Source organism: Silurus meridionalis, chromosome 3, assembly GCF_014805685.1.
Source record: "Silurus meridionalis isolate SWU-2019-XX chromosome 3, ASM1480568v1, whole genome shotgun sequence".
NCBI classification, from domain to species: domain Eukaryota; kingdom Metazoa; phylum Chordata; class Actinopteri; order Siluriformes; family Siluridae; genus Silurus; species Silurus meridionalis.
This window is the reverse complement of record NC_060886.1, coordinates 22,531,353-22,548,988: the sequence shown is the minus strand read 5'-3', so window position 1 is coordinate 22,548,988 and position 17,636 is coordinate 22,531,353. Positions and strand designations below refer to the sequence as shown.

Genomic DNA, 17,636 nt, shown 5'->3' with positions numbered 1-17,636 from the left:
ATAAATCAACAGGTATCAAAGTTCAAGAGTTTACCCACAGCGTTCTTATTCACAGCGTCTGAGTAAGAGTTAACAATCCAGAGGACTGAACTTCTTGCTGCAAAGTAAAAAAACAAGCTGATGTTTAGATATTCAGGTTCTAATCTATTCATGGCTGGACATGTAGCCTTGCGTTCAGTTGATACAGCAGTTTTCCAGGTGTTCCTTAGGTCCACCACAGCCCATCTGGAATTTAAGAGAAATGCAGGTCGAAATGCTACAACTTCTGTTCCTCCTGGGAGTTTCAGGACTGAGGCTGACCTCCCTGTGATCACTCTTCCCACAATGCTGTACAGGTTGATCTTTAAAGGGTACTACAATCGGATGCATGAGCTGCAGGTACAATACACTAAATGATATAGCCTAATATGTATTTTAGTGCAATGTAGTTTATATGCCGTGATTAGTTAATCATTTGCAGAGTGAAGACAAAACTGTTGAAAAGTGAAAAATGTTTTGTGCATCTTTTAATTATTTGACATTTCTCCCATACTTATACAATTATTATAATTACATATATAAATTCCAAAACATTTTTTGTTCTTTTTGTAATTTCTCTAGTTATATGAAAAGCAACTATATGGCCCCATGTATAAAATAAGAAGCGGCAACAGCTATAAAATCTTTCTGAATAGTGTGGAGCTTCTGGAGGAAGTGATGAGGAAAGATGATAAGTTCCCAAGCAGAGGAGACACTCTCTGGAGTGAATACAGAGATATGAAAGGTTTGGGCTATGGACCTGCTACTGAGTAAGTTCTGACTACTGTTGCTTTTCTAACTTTGCTCTGTGTTTCACTATGGTAATCGTTTTTTTGGGCATGACCAACTACAGAAGCTCTCTTGCCAAAAAAAAAAAAAAAAAGGTTTACCTGTAACCAGGACTACCTGTATAATTCATTAAAGTTTTCTTCAATGTGGGACTACAAGAGCTCTGTCAGTGATGGGAACTTTAGCTGATTTCATTTAACTATTAAATAGGCAGACAGTCAATTGATATTTGTCATGGACTGTGACCTCAGTTGAACTGGACTGTGTTGGCAAACACATTTGAAAACTAAAATTAAAAAAAAAATCTATTCTCTTAGGCTCAAGGCAAGCTAATATTAATTTATGGCAGTAATTAAACATCCAGGTTACACATCATAGTGAGGCTTTAGAAAATAAGCTAATTTGTTGACGTGGTGTCATAGGCTCTTATGACACTACGTCTGTCTCCATACAATATCACTCGGGCTTTCTTCCCATGAGGGACTACATCAAGCTTTCTTAGCACATCCAGTTTCCTTCAAAATCTACGACCATTAGCCGCGAGCTATCACAGGCTGGGCGGACTTGAAGTTTGAATCGCCGGTCATGGCACCTCTGTTCAGTAACCTCCTCACGGAGAAGGAGGAACAACCATGCAATGAGGACGATGCTAACGATGCTAACTCTGACCGCCTTGATTTGGATATGGAGGATGAGGATAAGGACGACAGTTGAGACCCCACAGCGCGGGCGACTCAGCCTCGCAGGAGGACAGCCATTGATCTAGCCCCTTCAAATGTAAGCTTCCCACAAAAGGGTGCTCTAAGCTAGAGATTCAAGGGAGCTGGGTTAGACGGACCCCCAGCAGTAGAGTCTTTGGTGGCCTACCACCTCCATCCGAATTGGCACTCTATTTCTGCCTCCTCTCAAATTTCGCTGTCAAGCAAGATGGAAAAACTGACGGCATCCATCCATCAAAAAATGTAAAAATATGCAGTGCAGTCAGTGTGCTCACTGGATTCTCTAATTATACTGTCCGTGTACCAGGCAGAGTTTGGAGGAAATGGGACAGCTCGACACGGCAGTGCCCAACCCGGCACTCTGGCACGAGATATGTGTGGTGAATTACCAATTACTCTCAGGAAACAAAAGGATGAAGTTTTTAACCTCTGAAGGTTTTATTTGCGACCGCAGCGCCTAGAAGCTATCCGCCCCACTCCGAGGAACAGAAAAATAAGAATGCAGCCTGACACGCAAATGTTCCTCTATTTTCCTCTCTCCACCTGCAAAAGGCACAGCCCGGTTCTGAGTTCCATAAGGTCTTTCTCCTTAAGTTCTCCTCCAGTTTGAAGAATGAGGAAAACCGTTCAGTGTCACCAAGCACTCACACAATGTGTTCAGACGCATTTTAGTTTAGACATCTGTGCAATAAAAATTGCAGCATCGCATCCAAGCCACGGACTGAGGGTGATATGCAACCTGAGTACAAAAAAACACAATAAATGTGGCACTTTTGCATCCAGGCGGACAGCCGAGGGCGAAGGTTTGTGAAAAGTATCAACCACCCCCCTTGGTCTCACTGCTGGAGGTCTCACTGCTCTCTCTTACAGTGGAACCCAGCGCAGCGAAGAGGAACAAAAGTGAGGGTCCTCTTTCTGCTCGCATTCTCAACTGGCGTGCATGTGCTGCCCAACCTTGGGTGTTAGGCACTATTTCACGGCGGTACAGACTTCAATTCACTATGAAACCACCCAGATTAAACCCAGATTTGTGATCCCAAAGAGAGGAAGCACATCTCTTCGTCCAAACTTAGACCTACCTGTGTTAAACATCAGTTATACACACTAGTGCCAGAGCCTTGTCTTCTCGCAAACTTTATAAGAATAAATGGCTAGTCTTTGAAGAGTGGTGTGGCCAAAGTCACATTGTCCCTTTCCAGTGTTCAGTAGAAGACATATTATGTTCTCTCCAGGATTTGCTGGATAAAGTGAAAGCTTTTTGTACTTTGAAAGTATATCTAGCAGCTATTTCTGCATGTCTTGTCGGGTTTGGTAACGAACCTGCAGGTTGGCACCCTTTAATAAGTCATTTTATGAATATAAAGAACTGCGCCGATGTTTGGGCAGATTCCACTGTGGCATCTGTCTATGGTCTTAGGGGCTCTTTCTCAACACTCTTTCGAGCCATTGGAAGGCATAGGGTTGAAAATTCTCTCTCTTAAGGCAGCGATGCTTGTAGCTCTGGTGACAGCTAAGCGTGTTAGCCGACAAAAGTTTCCTTTTTTCCTAGCCTTGCATTTGTACCTAAAGTAGTACATTCTTCTTATAAATGTCCCATTGCAGAGCTTTTAGCTTTCCACCCTCCTCCATTCTCTTCTTGGGAGGAGAGAGGTTGAATTCCTTATGTCCAGTGCAGGCTCTCCATACATATGTCAAGAGAACAGCAGGTTTCAGGAAGAATGACTTTGTGTCTTGAGCTGCTCCTCACAAGGGGAAGCCGTTGTCAAGACAGCAGCTGTCCCAATGGATTAATGATGGCTATATCTCTAATATATGAATGCAAAGGTTCTCATGGTGCCTGAGGGTCTAAGGGCACACTTTACCAGGGGGATGGAAACATCATGGGCCCTACTTAGGGGAGTTTCTGTTTAGGAAATTTGTGCTGCAGTTGGTTGGTCTATGCCACACACTTTTTTGCGATTTTATAGACTGAATGTGTCTGAGCCAACCTTAGCACATGCAGTGCTAGGAGCCAGAAGGTCATAGCCCATGTAATTTAGGTATCACGTGCAATCCGGGAGTGGTCTATATCTCCCATAGTGAGACACGGAGCTAAGTTAGAAAAAGAACATTGGGTTTCTGAACGTAATTCCGGGTTCTTTGATAACAAAGTGAGGTGTTTCACCAACACATCCCTCCTTGCACAGGAACATGAAGAAATTTAGCTACAATGATATAGAGTAGTAAAGGTGGGGCGGAGCCTGGTCTTAGGTAGACCCATCTTTTAGGACAGACGTGATGTCATAGGAGCTTTAGTAGTTGGTCATGCTCAAAGCAATTCCCATAGTGAAACACCTCACTGTGTTATCAAAGAACCCAGGATTAAGTTAAGTTACCCATTGTTATGTACAAATTCCAGTACTTGGCCAAATGAGACAACTTGTGTTGAGGAATATGTGTTGATCTACAGATGCACTTGCGATAACAACCAACAATTTTTGCTTGTTTCCTTTAAGCAAAACATATAAATATATATATTTTTCCCCCATCAGAGAAGGAGAGAAATGGTACCAGCTCCGATCTTTGTTGAACAAGCGTATGTTGCATCCAAAGGACTCTGTGAAGTATGAGAATGTGGTTAATGAGGTGGTCACAGATTTTATCAAACGGATATGCCATCTACGGCTAATGAGCTCCACTGGAGACCTGGTACCAAACATATCCAATGAGCTTTACCGCTTCTCTCTGGAAGGTATGAGATGTCAGATCTTAACCCACAATTATCTCTAAATATTTAGACTTTGCGTTCTATGTTTTTATGTATCAGTACATAATGAAATCATCTGGCCCTTATTCTAGAAGTCTAACTGAGGCCTGTAGAGTCTGCGATGTAACTATTGTGTTTTCTGCAATGTCTCTGGGCATTGTACAGTCTGACATTTGGATTAAATTTAATGTCTGACATCCACTCCTCAGATAATTGGCAACTATACTGAATGTTTTCCACTTGTGAATAATGTTCTTCACTGTAGAATAATGGACTTCAAATTGCTTGTAAATGGCCTTATTACCCTTCCCAGAATGGTCGGCAGCAACAATTGCTCTTCCAAGTTCCATAAAAAGTCTTCTTAAAAATACAAAGTAAAAAAAAAAACCTTGAGCAAAAGAGTTAAAAAAATTTAGAGAAATAACTTGCATTCACAGGTAAAAAGGTAGGAGAAGCCTAAGAACACAAAGCGCATATACAAGAAGCTGGCTGCACAACAAACAGCCAACTAACCAACAAAGACAGAATGGGAGATTTAATATGCAGGAGGTTATGGGATACAGGTGGGAAGAAAATCGTGCTCTGGGAAGGGCAAAGGAACACAATTGGCAACATCTGGTGGGGAAACAGAAGAAACACAAACACTGAAAGAAAAAACGGGTGGAACTATGACACTGAAAGCTCCAGCCTAGCAATACATATGTCGATTAAATTATTCAATCACGATTAATCACATGATTGTCACGAGTTAACTCGTGATTAATCGCAACTTAATCACACATTATTATCTGTTCTAAATGTACCGTAAATTTATACTTTTTAAGTTTTTATACTGTAATCAACACGAGCATGGATAAATGTGGATGCTTTATGCAAATGTATGTTTATTACTATTGGAACCATACTCAACATAGAGCATGAAGACAAAATATTATTGCCAATATTGTAAAGTACATAAAAATTACATAAATCATCAAGGCACCACATAGAACTGTTCCACACAGACGGTTACTTAGGGTGATACCTTTTCTAATTTTAATACGAATTACATAATCTGAGAATATTTGTTTTGATCTGAATTGGTTTATTAAAAAGGAGACATTTCAAGCTTTCTGTACATATTATGTCTGTGTGGCAAGTATTTACTGAGATTCTGGTCGTTTTATTCGTGTCTGTGAAGAGAGATGACAGAGATGGCAGGGAGCATATACAAATAAAAGTAGACCCTATACAGTTTCGAATGATGTATTGCTCTTGTGTGTACGGTTAAAAAAACAGAGTAATTTAAGTTTGTTGCGACATAATGAGGAAAAAATGCCACAAAATGCCAGCGCATTTGTCGACCCCATAGGGTTTTAATTGCCGAAAGTGTCTACACATTCTCACTCCCAACTCGTCACATACGAACGCGTACCTTAGGATCCCTTAGCATCACTTTTTGACCCCCTGAGTACCCCTTTGGCATAATTTTTCAACGTGCACGTTTAGGTTTAAAGTTACTGAGAACAGGTTAGTTTTAGTTGAGAGTGGAAATGTGTTGCTGAATGCTGTTTCACAGTTGGCACTCTGATATTGACAGCTATTGAATTTTTAAATAAAAAATCTGTTGGAGAGCTATATAAATATGACCTCAGGCAGTCTGCTTACTAAACACGTCAAATTTCAACAACCTGCACTTCAGCGGGAGTACCGTGTGACCCAAAGCAAACGAGCGTGGTATGGGACAAGATTTAATTGGTGAATGTGGGTGTGGGCTTTAAAATACACGTGTGTGGGTTGCGGGAAAATAGCATTATTCGCGTGATTATTCTCCTGCAAAATTTTCTTTAAAATGTAACAAAAAAAAAGACAAAACAAATAAACTGTTATGTGTCTACTGCACAAAAGCAACAATGGCAACTAAAATAAAATAAAATGATTTACAACTGTGCACTTTTCAAGCATGCCACACTTTTATTTGTGTTGTAATTTTATACAGTTATAGACAGGGACACTCTAAATAAGAATTATTTAAAATAATGAGCAAACCTATAAAGGAAAATGTTTTATGAGTGTTTAAATGTGGAACATGATTGAAAATGCACTGAGGTTTAGAGTGATTTTGCCTTTACTTTTCTCTGAAACTGTACAGTGACTTGAAGTTTAAGACAATAATAGACAGGGACACTCTAAATAAGAATTACCGACACTTTTGCACCCCCCTAGTGTGCATGTCCCTTACCTATCTATGGCAAGCCCCGAGGGGAAAAAATGGATTACACACACAATGAGAACCAGTCGATCCAGAATTAGTACAGCATAACAAAATACAATAAAGTCTGTTACATACGTCCCCCCCTCACAAAATAAATGTCCCCGTTTATATGCAAAAAAAAAACAAAAATCACAGACCATAAACAGCAATGTATGATGAACATAAAACAAAGCACAGAACCATATGACAACATCCCACTTAAACTGAGGAAAACAGTCATATTAATACAGAACAAAATCCTGCAAATGGCCAGGAGATCTACAAACTCTCCCAGTCCTACTAAAGCTAGGCTCTAGCCTCCCAACCGAACACTGTAAGTCCGCCAAAGCACCCAGATCTTTTTGGGAAGGAACACAGTCCCCCCTACTGGAGACATCAGATTTCATGGAAAATTGTCCAGACTGTGACAAGGGGGAAATGGGCAATGTGTACGGCCGTACCCTGTCATAATGCACTACTTGAGCCCTCTCAGCATTGTCAAAGGGGTTAACAATCCGGTAAGTCAGTCCAGGTTCACCACCTGAGTCCATGACCTGCACCACTTTATAAGGTCCCTTCCAATGGGGTGCCAGCTTCATGCGACTCTCCACCGGGTTGTGGAGCCACACCATGGCACCTACACCATAAGGTTGGTGATGCAAGGAAATGTCATGGTACAATTTTTGATGGTCATAAGCTGCCTCACCATGCATACGCACTGCTAAAGGCAGAGTTCAGTTTCATCAGCAGTGAAAGAACAAACTTTCCATGTGTCACTGCTATCTGTGAGTCAAGAGCACGGGTGGGTAACAGTTCATTGATGGGAACTCGTGCTTCCCGACCGTGGGTCAAGAAGAGAGGAGTGAAATGAGTGCTGGAGTGAGCCGTGGTATTGTAAGCAAAAGCTACATGTTTTACATAATCGTCCCACTCCCCTCCATAAGTCAAAAGTGTCTTAGCCAGTTGATCAATCAGAGTCCGATTAAAGCGCTCAACCATGCCGTCTGATTTCGTGTGGTGCGAGTCGTTTTAATGTTCAAAAGACGGCAGAGTGTCTGAACCACTTCCGCCTCAAACTGACGACCTTGATCTGAGTGCAAATTCTCTGGTACGCTATGAAGCAAAACATAGTCCTCAAACGGACATTGTGCCATGGTTTAGCATGGTTAGCTAAAGCATACAAATTGACAAATTTAGTGAAATAGTCCTCGACGACCAGCACATACCGGTTATTCTTTGAAGTGGCAGGCAGCTCCAAGATGTCCATAGCCACTCTTTCAAATGGTCACACTGACTGAGAACCACCCATCGGCGCATGGTGGGCTGGAACAGGACTACGCCACGTCTGACACGCCTTGCACTGCTCACACCATGCTTTGATATCCTTGTACATGGAAGGCCAGTAACAAAATTGTCTTGCCCATTCCCACACCCGCTCAGAAGAGAAATGGGCAGAAGCTGGTGCACCATGCAGCTGTAACAGAATGTCAGATACCAGAGCAGAGGGAACAACCATTTAAACCACCGGTTTACCCGTGTGTGTGCAGAAAACTGAATGGCATAACAGTCCATCAATAATAGAAAGATGATTAAATTCAGTCCAGAACTTATGTAAGCGCCAAGAAGCTCCCTGTAACCTCCGCCTGGGCGGTCTTATGGATTGAGCCACCCAGCCTAACACAGTCAAAATATCAGGGTCAGCATGCTGCATAGCCCTAATGTTCAATACAGAGTATGACAAAGTATTAATGTGAGACCTGCTGTCCGAATTGTTTAGTGAGCCCACGGCAGCCCCGTCACCAGTAGAATCAGAGACATCAGAGGAACATGGAATGTCAGTGTCCATTCGAGCAGAACTCACTCAGGCTGGACGACTCAGGGCGGCGCGAAAGCGCATCCGCGTTCCCATGACAATGTCCATCTTTGTGTACAATGACCCAATTTAAAGGATCAAGCTCCAGGATCCATCTACCCCATCTGCCTGTTGGATCGTTATCGAATGACATACGCCGAAGCGCTAAGAGCGGACGGTGGTCTGTGATAATTGTAAATGCAGTAAGTCTGATGTAATGCTTAAACTCCCGTACTGCCCACACCACAGCCCACAACTCACGATCAAAGGTGGACCAACGCGGAAGTCAGTGTCCGGCTGGCATATGTGACAACACGTTCCAGTCCATCTCTGTCCTGGGCAAGAACTGCACCGACTGCTAAGTTGGACGCATCGGTGTAAATTTTAAAAGGCAAATGTTTTGTTATAAATCAAAATGTCATCGAGATATACCATGCAGATGTGCCACGGGAGCCCTCTGAGAACTAGCTCCATCAAACGTGTGTGGCAGGAGCGTTGCAAAGACCCATTGGCATGGACCGCCACTGATAGAGCCCTTGTCCCGTAGTAAAGGCCATCTTCTCTTGATCCTCCTCTGCGACTTCCACCTGCCAGTAACCGTTAGAGAAATCCAGCGTGCTAAACCACATCACGCCTGCTAACGCATCTAAGGTGTCATCCACATGAGGCAGGGAATGAGAGTCTTTAATAGTCACACTGTTTAAGCGTCTATAGTCCACACAAAAACGCCAGGCGCCACACTTCTTCCTCACTAAAACAACTGGTGATGCCCATGGGCTACAGCTTTCCTCAATAACGCCATCTGCTAACAGGCCAGCTACTTGTTTCTCTATCTCAACCCGTTTTCCTGGAGCTGCGCGGTATGCACGCTGCTTAATAGGTGCTTGCTCACCCAATCTGATATGATGTTTTACAAGTTTACATTTACTGCCATTCCGTCTGGACAAGCTGAAGATTTTGTTGTACTCCAACAGTAATGACGAAAGTGAAGCTTTCTCGGACTCAGAAATGGGTGAGTCGTCCAGCGACACTAGAGGGATATCACTGGGAAAAGACACTGTCGCTATATCCAATGGAGTATGGAATGGCTGAACATCGGAGTCATCAGCTGGGTAAAATTCACCCAGGTGCATGTCCTCCTTCAAGAAAATGTCCTGTCCGGTAGGGTTTAAGATCCGAGCTTTAGTAAGTCCATTGTGAACTGTGCCTACCGTGTGAGCAACAACTAGGCTAGAAGAATTTGCCACATTGGGGTCCAGATATCCAACAAAGTCACTCGTTAAGCGAGCTGTATTAGGCAAGCATACTTTAACAGGCACCACAGACTCACTGAGTGGAGGTAAGGTCATAGCAGTGGCCAGCGAAACATTGCAGCACCTGGAAACAAAGTCTTTGCTGGTAAGGAGAGGAACTGAGATGTCCCACAATAGCAATACAGTTTGTGTGGTCTCTCTCAGCACATGAAACACATGCTGCCATAACTCAGTGCCCAGCTGAAACGCTATTGTGATAGTACCTAATGTATCTAGCATTTGTCCATTCACAGCACGGGCTGACGCATAGTCCCTTTTCAGCGGCCGATTATGAAGTGTTGGAATTGACATATAAAAGTCAGCGCTCATGAGAAAAACACTGGAACCAGAATCCACTAACATTTGCACTTCAACACCTTCAATATCTCCTCTTACATATGACACTAGCAGCTCCTGACCACTGTTGAAAATAACATTCACGTCTTCAGGGACTGAGTAGCCATCATTAACACTGTCCTTCTGAGAGCCCTCAGGTAGTACAGCTGGTGTTTGGGCCGCCACATCAGCTACTGTCCGTTTCCCGGCACACTGCGATGTTCTGCTCTGCCAGGAGACATGAATCGCACGCTTCTTTTCCTTGAATCATCCTCATGACTGGTCCATCTACGAGCATGGCTGGGGCTGCGTCTAGCAGGGGAGCGAGCAGCGTATGAGTTGTTATAACCACGAACATCCATACATGATGTATGTTTATCACTGCGTTGAAACAGTTTATTCTCAGTCTCAGGTGAACGGCCCCTCCGTGCGCTGTCAAAAACACAAGACTGGCATCCGCGGCCCCCACGGACACACTGGCACATACCATTAGACCGAGAGCGGTCTTCACTCCACTCATTCGTCGCTCTTGAACTTGCACCGGATTTCAGTCTTTGGTTTTCCTCACCTAAACGCCTTAGCTCCATCCTCATCTCTCTCATTTCTCCTGTTAGCTGATCCACTGCTCTATAAAGTCCTCCATTATCAGTCACAGAGAGAACAGCAGAAACTCCATCCATATTGCCATAGGCATTATTAACTGGCAATGCAATCAGTCTTTATCGTGTCCCTTGGTATTTCACACCGGCCGGCGATTATCACAGCTTCCTCCAAATCTGTTGCTCCTTGTTCGTGACATTTAGCTCTGAGGACAGGATCCAGACCAGCCACTAAACGGCAAAACTTTTCCTCTTTCTGCGCCTTGTCCCCATATTCTGGAAAAGCCTCGTCCACTAACCTGCCGATCTCCGCCGCATACACCTCCAAACTCCGCAGAGGAAGTCGCTCAGCTGCCGGTCTCCGCTGAGGGTGTGGCTCCGTTCCCGGTCTCCGCCTTGGGCGTCGCTCCACTTCAGGTCTCCGTGAAGGGCGTCTCTCGGTCACTGCTCTCCGCCGTGGACGGTATTCAGGCTCTGGACTCTACGATGGGCACTGCTGGGTTCCGATCCTTCACCGGAAGCGTCACTCCGCCTCCGGTCTCCGCCAATGTCGTCGCTCCGCACCAGGTCTCCGCTGAGGGCATTGCTCCGCTCCAGGTCCCCGCTGCGGGCGTCACCCCTTCCCGGTTCTCCGCGATGGCCGTCTCCAAGCTCCAGGCCTCCGTTGAGGACTTCGCCCAGCCTCGGATCGTCGCCAGGGACGTCTCGCAGTTCCAGGCCTCCGTGGTGGGCATCTCTCCACTCCCGGTCTCCATGGGGTGGTCTCTCTGCTGCCGGTTTCTGCTGTGGGTGTCTCTCCGCCTCCAGTCTCCACCGAGGGCGTCACCCTGCTTCAGAGCTCTGTGGATGGCGTCTCTCCGCCTCCTGTTTGCGCCGAGGACTTAGCCCCGTTCCTGGCCTCCGCGTGGGGCTGTGCTCTGTTCCGGGTTGTTGTCCCGTTCCGGCTCTCCGCAGTGGTGGTCGCTTCGCTTCGGGCCCTTCCCTGCTGTTCCAGGCTCCGTGGCGGTTCCGGCCGGGTCCCCTTCGAGCCTGGACGATTAGAGGGGCCCTCCACCGAGTGCCCTGGCCCACCGGGCTTTCTGTGGGTTGGGGCGTCGGGCCGCCCCGCCGGGGTGTCAGGAATCCATCATTCCGAACACCTGAGACACTCATTGCACCGCCTATATAAACCGCTCACTCACCCACACTCCCGGTCCGTTATTATATGTTCATGCATGTTTGTGTAGGCTCATTTGCAAGTATATCGGCGTGTGCGCATTCCCGCTATGTACCCGTATTCTCGGACTCCTCTCTCTCTCCACGGCTGCGCTTTCCCTTCCGGAGCGCACCCCGGATTACCTTGATCCTCCTGGTACGGCTGTATTTGTGTCGCTGTGTGGATTAAGTGCCTGTGTTCCAGCCCAGCGCCGCGCTTTCCCTAGCGCCCCTGTGGATTACTCGTCCCGAGCTGATTTACTTACGGTTTGTTGACTGTCTGTTCCCGGTGTGAGTTTTTTCTGTTGGCTTTGCCTTTTCTTCATTAATAAACTTTTTTTTGCTGTTACTACGGCTTCCGCCTCCGTTTCCCGCATAACAATATATATATATATATATATATATATATATATATATATATATATATATACACACCACAAACACGAAATTTAATTATTTTTTTTATGAAAACTTGCAATATGTTAATTTTTTTAATGTCTTTTTATTATATTTTTATAACTGAAACGCCGTTCTGAAGCGTCTTTACCTCTATTTTGACCACGCCCACCACCCATACAGTAATGCTACAGATATTACTTGATTATTAGAAGAGAGGAACATACAACACAACAAAACTGTCAGGGATCCACCTGCCACGCCCCCTTTGGTGGCTCTTTATGCCTCCGCTCTCCCTAGAGCTCCAGGTTTAACCACGCACACCTGGGGCTCATCATCAATCCTGCCTCCACTCTCTCTGGAGCTCCAGGCCTAATCACGCTCACCTGGAGCTCATCACCACTTCATTCCGCTCCTACATAAACCCCTCATTCACACCCACTCCCTGTTCGTTATTAAATGTGTTGGACACTACGTACAGTGTGAATGGGTTCTTTGTTTTGTGCTATATTTTATGTTTTCCGTTCCGTTCAGACTCCACTATCCGGTACCGGCTGCGCTTTTTCTCCCCCGCATCCCGGATCAGCTACGCTTCTCCCCAAGCACACCTCGGACTCTCGCAAGGACTTGTGTGTTCGTGAGTGCGTGTGTGTTTGTGCGCATGCGTGTGTGTTTGTGCGCATGCGTGTGTGTGCGTGTATGTGTATATCTCTCCCTCACTCTTGTTAATAAAACCTGAGCGAGCTGTACTCCGGCTTCCGCCTCCCGTTTCACTCACACCCTGACAAAAACATTGTCCTGTTTTTATTATTATTTTATTATTATTATTATTATTATTATTATTATTATTATTTCAGTTGATGTTCTGAAAATGTCCTTGTTCATGTCCATGTTCATCATTTACAAAAAAAGTCAAACTCAAATAAAACGAAACATTTGTTAATTTTCATATTCAAAAGGGAAACAAGTAAAACAAAAAAGTAGAGTAGTGCAGTGAAAATGCAACTATTTATACATTTTACCTGCGGGCTTTTGCAGGCAGGAAAAAAATTAAATATTGCGGGGAAATCCGTCCCTTGCAGGTCTCTAGCCGCAGTCTCCGGTTCTGCACGTTAAAAATTGACGCCAAAGGGTCGAAGTCTGTGGGAATCTCCGCAGGTTTAAAAAAGTAGGCAAAAGACGTACCTAGTGCATCAAAAAACGTGACGAGCACGTCCATATGTGACGAGTGGGAGTGAGAACGTAACTGATTAAAAATGTTGTTTTTTTTCATAAAGTAAGGACGTCGTAAATAAATGTGTTACATTGAAAGTTTTAATGTCGCCTTTTTTTAATATGTATTTGTAATTTAAAAAAAATGGTCAGACAGCATTAATCGCACATTAATAAATTTAGTTTCATTAAAATTAATTTGCGTTTTGACAGCCCAGATAGATAGATAGATAGATAGATAGATAGATACCTAACCCTAGATAGATTGCTCATATATTGAATATTAAATGTCATACAAATGTAACATTAGACATATATTCGCTTTCTCAGGAATCTCCCGCATATTGTTTGAGACTCGAATTGGATGTCTTGAAAATGAGATTCCAGCTGAGACTCAAAACTTCATCAACTCTATTGGGCAGATGTTCACTTATACTATGGCTGTGACTCTGCTGCCAAAGTGGACTCGCAAATATTCACCATTCTGGTACTGTTACATAAGTGCTTGGGATGGAATCTTCAAATTTGGTAAGATTATGATGTCGCTCTTCTCAAGTACATAAGTATATTCCCAGTTTTCTAAGAATATTTAAATAAAAATTTAAATAAGAAATATCTGCATGGCTTTGAATAGCCTGCAAGCTAATTGACAGGAAGATGGAGGATATTCAGATGCGCCTGGATGCAGGTCAGGAAGTTGCAGGAGAGTATCTCAGCTACTTGCTTACCAACACTAACATGAGCAAAAAAGATGTGTATGGAAGTGTTGCTGAACTGCTTCTAGCAGGAGTGGACACAGTAAGGACAACAGAACATTACCATGCAACATTTCTAATTAGTGGAAAACCTACTGTGATAAGAAATATAGTGATTTATAAAACAAAATGTCTTGTCTCTTAAGACATCCAACACTATGATGTGGGCCTTATACCAGCTGTCACAAAATCCAAAGATACAGGACACACTGTATCAGGAAGTTAACAGCATCATCAAGGGGGACAAAATTCCAACAGCTGAGGACATAACAAACATGCCATACCTCAAGGCTGTCATCAAGGAAACTCTAAGGTAGATTTATAGAAGGAAGAGAGAAATAAATGAATTACAAAACAGTGTTATAATGGGTACATTACACAATGTATTGTATTTCAGATTTCATATTTTAAGTATTTCATATCTCATTATTATCTATTCCATATTGATTTTTTAATCTATTTATTAAGACTTTTTTTATTATTATGTTTAGAATGTACCCAGTTGTTCCTACAAATGCACGCCTTCTTTCAGAAAAAGATGTGGTTATCGGAGGACACTTCTTCCCTAAGAAGGTATTTTCTCCTTTTTTTAAATTTTATTAATATAATAAGTAAGCATTTTACTAATCAATCACTCTTGTATACAGACAGTGTTTATAATGAATCATTATGCAATCAGTCACGATGAGAAAATATTCCCTCAACCAAAAGTCTTCAAGCCTGAACGCTGGTTACGGGATGGGAGGGAGCGACCATACCCATTTGGATCCATTCCATTTGGGTTTGGAGTGAGAGGATGTGTTGGTAAACGTATCGCTGAGCTGGAGATGCACTTGGTACTGGCAAGGGTAAGAAACCAGAGGATTTTATTGGTTCATGTTACAAATGGACAATGCACATACTGTCCATTTTATTAGCAACACCTATACAACTGCACCCAAATCGAGTTAATCTAATCTAATCATCTGATTATGGGGCAGTATAAATAAAGATCATTGCAATACAGGCCAAAAGCTTGTGTTAATTGTCACAGCAAACATCATAATGGTGGAAAAAAGTGTATTGAGATCTTTAGCATGGCATGCACCAGGTTTCATTTTTATTACATCAACGCAAACAACCACACAACCTTGGACTTATTTTGAAAATAATATAATTTGCATTGCCTCAGTTTTACATACCCTGCACTACTTGTACAGTCAATGCCTTTATATTTATTTTTTTACTTTATTCTTTTATTTTCCTAGCTTTTATAGTTTCATAGCACTAGCACACCATGAAAATTCCTTGTACATGTAACCCATGATACTTGACAATAAAAGTCATTCTGATTTTGATTTTATAACTAATTTTCCTGAGAAACACTCTCTTTTGTTTGAGCTGAAAGGGAGGATATAGTAATTCATTTAATCACTTAGTAAAACTAAGTTGAAGCAAAAAACATCCTAGCATGCACAAAACATTATACTTTGATGTCCAGCTGTTCAGTTTCTATGAGTCTGTGACAATGATAACCTCAGATTCAAACCCAAGGCCTAAATGTACCATTTGTTTTGAGATGCTTTTCTACTGAACTTTGAATACTTATTTGAAGTACTATACCTCAAACTACTTACTGGAAGCACAGAACTCTCTGGTCATTCACCTTTAAACTCTCTCATGAACAAGGAGTTTCAGCTTGCAGATTTTCCATAGACAAGAGTTTTGTTTTTTTAATTTGCAGTACATTGCACTATATGAACTCAAGCAATGGTTGTGTGTGTAGAATTTACAGAAGATGAGCATAATCTCAAACCAGCCTCTTTGGTACAAAAATCCATGCCATTGTTAAGGTCACTAAAATAATATTTTCACAACTTTAGTCTTTGGTAGACAAATTAACTTGATCTGTATCTACATGAGTTTTACATTGTACATCACAAGATTGGCTCATTAAGTAACTGAATATATTTGCAAGTGTATAGGTATTTTTAATAAAGTGTATGGTGAGTGTATCTGTTTATATAATAACAGGGGTGTGTAGACTTTTCACATCCAACCTATACATGATGTCTGTAAATGATTTTATGTTTTGATATATTTATGTAAAGTGTTTAAATGTGCTACTTTCTTTTATTTTTCTAGATAATAAAGCAGTTTGAAGTCAAGCTGGATCCCAATGTGGAAGCAGTCAAAGCTCTCAGTCGTATTTTGCTTGTGGCAGACAAAACAGTCAATTTCAATTTTCTGCAGAGGAAACATATAACCACTTAAAGCTCCTCTAAGCTTTTACATCAACTAAGCTAAGCCACTAAATAAATCCATAGGTCTCAATAAAACGTCTTAAAGCTTTTTCCCCCAGAAAGATTCATACTATGATATCACTATGTATCACTAAGATCCTGCCATATGGCACAGAGAGATTGCACTAGATTTGTGGATTAATTCATTGGGGAACTTTTTGCATGGATTTCATAGTAAAGTTCCAGTTCCAGCATTATGTTCCACTTTCTTCATTTCTATGAAATCTTTAAGCACACAAATGTATGATTATCAGTGTTCAGATTTTTTTTACTGCCATTCAGATATATTTGAAAGAATATTGTAAAACTACAGCTGCCTAAAAGCAATAAAATATACTATGTTTACTCCTATCAATACTTTGCAGGTGGAGACATTTCATGAAGAATTAGGCAACACTTACTCAGTGTGGGGGGTCTTTTTTTTGTCATTTTGCATTTTGGGTTAACCTAATTCAAATCTTCTTTTTATATATATTTTTTGCATATTTTTTTACTTTTCATAAAAGGCTAATTTACAAATGTCTGAAGGCTGCATGTTTGCATATTTAAAAAAAATAAATGCATAACAAAGTCTAATGGTGTTGATAAAGTATATTTGAGCTTTTTTGACCATATGTGATTATACTTTGTAAAGCAATCACCAAAATTAGAATTTGGCTGTGAAATGTAAACTAATGGAGGACCCAGAAGCAGGACACACAAATGACTGCAGTGAACAGTCTTTATTAAGGTAATGTGAAAGAGTGAACAAGTTCAAGTTAAAATTTTATTTGTCACATACATACAGAGTACGACATGCAGTGAAATGCTTTTTACGAGTCCAACATTTAAGCATGAAAAAAGGAATAGAATATAAGTATACTAAAATAAAGTAGATAAATAAAAAAGTATAAAATATAGAAAATATATGTATATACATGAATTCTAGACGGTGATGGACGCGTATGGCAGATATTGACAGCACAAATGAAAGTGATTTAGTATGATTGTCCTTCAAGTGTCCATGTGCAGTATGGTGTGGTATAAAGTGACACTGTGCTGTGCAGAGTTTAAGTGACAGTCCAGACTTAGGGTGTCATATAATAGTGCAGTTTGTGCAGAAATAAGTGAAGACAGAGATAGAGGTCCAGTAGTAGATCCTGGGTGTTTCCTGGTTTAAACTCCGAATGGCCTGTGGGAAGAAGTTCCTCCTCATTTTCTCTGTGTTTGCTTC

The 17,636-nt window shown here is 42.1% G+C and overlaps 1 protein-coding gene across 1 annotated transcript; it reads left to right on the top strand.

Moving 5' to 3' along the window:
- The first annotated feature begins 4 nt into the window (after positions 1–4).
- Positions 5–16,959, top strand: LOC124383132 (sterol 26-hydroxylase, mitochondrial-like). The gene is made up of 9 exons (XM_046845524.1): positions 5–378; positions 601–788; positions 4,058–4,257; positions 13,717–13,914; positions 14,021–14,184; positions 14,288–14,454; positions 14,633–14,714; positions 14,789–14,989; positions 16,266–16,959. Exons 1-9 carry the CDS (start codon positions 121–123, stop codon positions 16,392–16,394), a joined length of 1,587 nt encoding a protein of 528 aa, XP_046701480.1. The 5' UTR covers positions 5–120; the 3' UTR covers positions 16,395–16,959.
- Positions 16,960–17,636: the final 677 nt, after the last annotated feature.

Coding starts and splice junctions, on each gene's coding strand:
- LOC124383132 (XM_046845524.1), top strand. CDS start 121: ATGTTTAGATATTCAGGTTCTAATCTATTCATGGCTGGACATGTAGCC. Junction 379..600: donor ATCGGATGCATGAGCTGCAG/GTACAATACACT, acceptor TAATTTCTCTAG/TTATATGAAAAGCAACTATA. Junction 789..4,057: donor GGCTATGGACCTGCTACTGA/GTAAGTTCTGAC, acceptor TTCCCCCATCAG/AGAAGGAGAGAAATGGTACC.